This window comes from Mytilus californianus, unplaced genomic scaffold (assembly GCF_021869535.1).
Source record: "Mytilus californianus isolate M0D057914Y unplaced genomic scaffold, xbMytCali1.0.p SCAF_6, whole genome shotgun sequence".
Lineage (NCBI taxonomy): Eukaryota > Metazoa > Mollusca > Bivalvia > Mytilida > Mytilidae > Mytilus > Mytilus californianus.
This window is the reverse complement of record NW_026262712.1, coordinates 116,958,397-116,962,882: the sequence shown is the minus strand read 5'-3', so window position 1 is coordinate 116,962,882 and position 4,486 is coordinate 116,958,397. Positions and strand designations below refer to the sequence as shown.

The 4,486-nt window shown below is 33.4% G+C and overlaps 1 protein-coding gene across 1 annotated transcript; it reads right to left on the bottom strand.

Annotated features, from left to right (window-relative positions):
• Positions 1-2,118: 2,118 nt before the first annotated feature.
• LOC127704387 (alpha-1A adrenergic receptor-like) lies at positions 2,119-3,934 on the bottom strand. The gene has a single exon (XM_052208424.1). The coding sequence runs from the start codon at positions 3,747-3,749 to the stop codon at positions 2,526-2,528; it is 1,224 nt and encodes a 407-aa protein (XP_052064384.1). The 5' UTR covers positions 3,750-3,934; the 3' UTR covers positions 2,119-2,525.
• Between the last annotated feature and the right edge of the window lie 552 nt (positions 3,935-4,486).

The following is a 4,486-nucleotide window of genomic DNA, read 5'->3' as shown; positions in this document are numbered from 1 at the left end:
AAATCTGTGACAGTCACTGTTTAATGGTAAATCTATGACAGTCATTGTTTAATGTTTTTACAACTTTTCTACAATCGTGTTGATATATTAGAGATTGACTTTTTGTATACTTTTTTTTGTTTGTTGTTACAGACATATAAATGTCTAATATGTTTGTATCGTTAGGTTTCTGTCTCATTGACATGAAATCCATATTTCCTTCACTTCATACGCTGAGGGGCCTGTCAAGTTTACTAGAAATTTCCCTTATCTTATATACATACAGCCATTTTTTGAATCTTTAATTACATTTTGTAAAGAACTCCGTTAAAATCTGCGCTAGCATCTTATTGAACTGGACGTTTTTCCTACAGGTTATGTAGGACTTTTATAGGCAATCAACTGTTGTAACAGAGTACTTATATGCCATGCATTTGTAAATTATTATGGAAGCACAAATAAAGATGGGAAGGGATGTATCGAAGTTAAACAAAATGGTGACTTAAACTGTCGGTATAGATTTTTACTGAAAGATGCAAACTAAAAATGTTGCAATAAATTTTTCAAAGACAGTGTGATTATTGAGAATGTAATTACAGTAACACGAATATATATAAGGAAAGAGGTCTTTATTATATGTTGTTCCGCTGCCTATCTGAGATACCTCTATAGCAGCGATGCAAGCAAGAATGATCCGTAACCCCATTTTCCACATTTCCCCCCAAGAAATATTTTAAGAAAGCTAATTTGAAGTTCTGTCCTATTATTTTCTTTTATTTGCACATGATTGTTTGTGCAACATATTCTTACAAAATATATTTTTTTTTAATTTCATATAGTTTCGCGGTATATAATCTGTTATGGAATTACGCCCCCCCCCCCCCCCCCCCCCCTTCCTTTCAAGAGTCGCTAAAAGTATTGGGTTAACACGATTGGATAGACTATTGATACTTTTTCTATGTATGCACAATGTGTTAACGTGTCATACCTTTGTTTTGTCTGCGATAATTGATAAGCATACCTTTTCCCCCGGTTTAATACAAGTATCAGTGCAAGCATTAACTATTTTTTTTACTCTACCAGATGACAGATATTTTGCAAAATATTGATTGATTGATTGATTGTTGGCTGCTTAACGTCCAGTGGCAAATATTTCATGCATATTCAGGACGAGAACAAATTAACAATAAATACAATAGGTAGGTCCGGTATTAGAGGTCAACTGGGTTACAGGTCGGGAAAATTTAGACTGCCACGGGAAAATTTTGCGAAATTTGTTCCCAGATAAAAGCAATTACAGTAAATCAGACATGCGCTTCGGATGCAACAAAATTATAATGTGTAATTTTTCATTTCCTGGATATATTGTTACCAGATAAAGAAGTAAAACTGATGTTGTGATTCGGGAAATACTAGTATCTTGTACTGGTAGCCTGTTATTAAATATTACTGGTATCTATATATAGAATGGAGAATGGAGACAACCCGACCAAAGAGCAGAAAACAGCCGAGGGCACCAATTGGTTTTCAATGCAGCGAAAAAAATCCCGCACCTGGAGGCGGGCCTCAGATAGCCCCTAAACAATAATGTATACTAGTTCAGTGAAATGGACGCCACCACACAAAACTCCAAACAAACACAAGACTAACAAAGGCCAGAGGTTCCTGACTTGGGACAGGCGCAACAATGCGGCGGGGTTAAACATGTTTTGTGAGATCTCAACCCTCATCCTATACCTATAGCCAATGTGGAATAAGCACACACAGCAAAACGCACAGTTAAACGCAATTAAAAAGAAGTCCGAGTCCGATATAAGAATAGGTAACCGAAGAAACTAAGCAAAATGACATACTTTATTCGTGTTTCTCAAGAAAACATTAAAAGGACTTCATTTTCCGTTCATTTAAAAAACCGTTAGTTTAATAAGTGTGAAGTACATGTACTTATAACAAATTAATTTAAAATATAGATTCTCGGCATTCAAATATCTGTTTACACCCAGGGCTTGATAAAAACGTAACCAATCGGTTCATATCGCTACAAACTATTGCTACGACCTTTTTTTGCTATATAGATTGCAGTCACATGTATTCTTAGTTGTGTTTACAACTTCTCATTATGGAAATTATATAGTAACATAGTGGACAAAATATTTAATATTCAATATAATTATAAACAATAACAATAAACAATCTTAGGAATGTTTAACAATACAATAAGTTCTTGTTGAACAGTTTGTTCATTGGAGCAAATGATATATGTTTCGTTGAAGCAAAAGTTCCCTTTGGTAACAGGACAACGAATTTTGATTAAATACACACAATCTCCTCCGTGAATCATGTAGGTACTGATATACATTTATAAAACAATGAATCAAGTGTCACAACTGTTGTGTTAAAAAAATAAAAGGAAAACTTTTGATAACCGAAAAAGTAAACATTGAATACATAAATGTTTAAATCGGAAACACGTTTCGTTTATAATTCCGATTTTCTTCTTATCAATTTAAATAAGTATCAATCAAAGCGTTTACCTGCTTAGCAAATTATACAGAAAAGGAACTCCTTGATTTTATTCCAAACAGTTTGCCTATACAACATCGTGACAAGAGATTTTGAAATTCTTTCCGAATTTGACCGTTTACAATTCCGTATACAATAGGATTAGTTGCATTTCCTATGAAAAAGAGATATCTGAAAACTAAATTATTTGTTAGTCCGAAAATATCAATCCAAAATGGCAGCCATGTCAATAAATAAATAACTGTACATAAGAAAAGCATTTTTGCTGTCCGATGGTGGAAAATCCTCCTAATTTTTTCAGCCTTTCTTTTCTTGGAATTCAGTTTTAAATTGTTATTTAAGACTTGTATATCTTTAGATATGACTTCGGAGTCTTCATTGTCAAATTCATAGGTCCTGCTAACTTCATTATCGACGTGTTCTTGTTTTTGTTTGTCACATAGTGAAGAACGTATTTCTGAAATTTCCGGACCTTCCTTGGGACTTCTTGACAAAGCTCTCTTCCGGAATTTTGTTCGTTGCCAAAGCACCATATAAATAATGATATAGAAAATGACAATAATTATCAGACTAACAAAGAAAAGCACCATTAGAACACCTTGATAAATTACAGCATAAACTTGTCCATACAACGAGTATGTAAAATGGCAGAATTTGCCATCAGTCAGGTCATGGTTCAATTTACATTTAACGTCACGGACTTCGTAGTCAGAAACTACAGTAAAAATTCCAATTGATGGTCCCGCTGATACACAACTCAGAACGAAGATGAAAAGCATACCGTGTTGTACATTTTTCACTGACATTTTATGAGTAATACGACATACAGCAATGTACCTTTCAGCAGCGATAGCAACAAGAGTCAAATTTGATGCAAATATTGCAAAATGGCGCGTGAATTCAAAAGTTCTACAAACAACGTCAGTTTGAACAAGGTGTAGTTCATAAATCATGGTGTATGGCATTATCAATGAGCAAACAATAAGATCTAAAATAGCAAGAGCTTTGATAAAGGTGTTAGAGGCTGACTGTTCCTTCCTGTGAAAGTACACAATCAATACAGGAATGTTCCCTAGAATTCCCACAATAGAAAACAGTCCAAGGTAGACTGCAAGAATAACATACTCTGCACTCCAGTAACTAGAAAAGTCCGTAGATACTGACATTGAAGTATTCCCATTGTTTGAAAAGTTAATCATCTTCCCGTCTGTAAATTCTACATAGTATTTATTCGTTTTCTCAATCATTTAAAAACCTCAAGTGTTTTGTTTTTGTATAAATAAGCATAAACTATACAATACAGAGGTGAACTACGGAAGCCAATATTACGGAGATTAAATAATTTACCACTTATTTATGTACTGTAGCATCCCGTTAATAAGTCGTTGAGCAAAGTGTAACAACACGTTTATAACCGTCATTACTACTTCCAAGCATTGCATTAGTTAAAGTGTCTCAGATGTAAATACTAACTCGTGTTAATAATTATTGAAATCGATAAGAAGGCGGGTCTTAAAACTTTACTGCATAACGGTTAGATGGGAAATCCAATACAGTTCCTACATGACATGCTGTATTTGTGTGACACAAATATTTTATCTGAGGAAAAGAAATTGATTATGGAAAGAAAGGAGAGACGGAACTGTCTTAGACATTTGCATCTATTGTCTTATTAAAAGAGTTTAAGCTCATTAATGATCAAAATGAACACGTAAGAGAATCATATTTACCGTATGGTCACGTAAAAAATGACATACAAAATTTATCATCTTACTGAGACTACTATTTTACTATAGGAGTTACATTATTATCAAATCACTTGAGAAAGAAAAAGTTTTTTTTTCCATTTATAACTATTTCTGTGCTAATGAATCATTTAACAAAAGTATCCTTAACCTTACAATTTATTGTACACATTATTTATGCGTCTATCAACAACATACATAAAAGTTTCAGTTTGTGAAAACTTGACTGACAGTTTTAT

What these genes read in the sequence shown, in the direction of transcription:
- LOC127704387 (XM_052208424.1), bottom strand. Translation starts at nt 3,749, where the DNA reads ATGATTGAGAAAACGAATAAATACTATGTAGAATTTACAGACGGGAAG.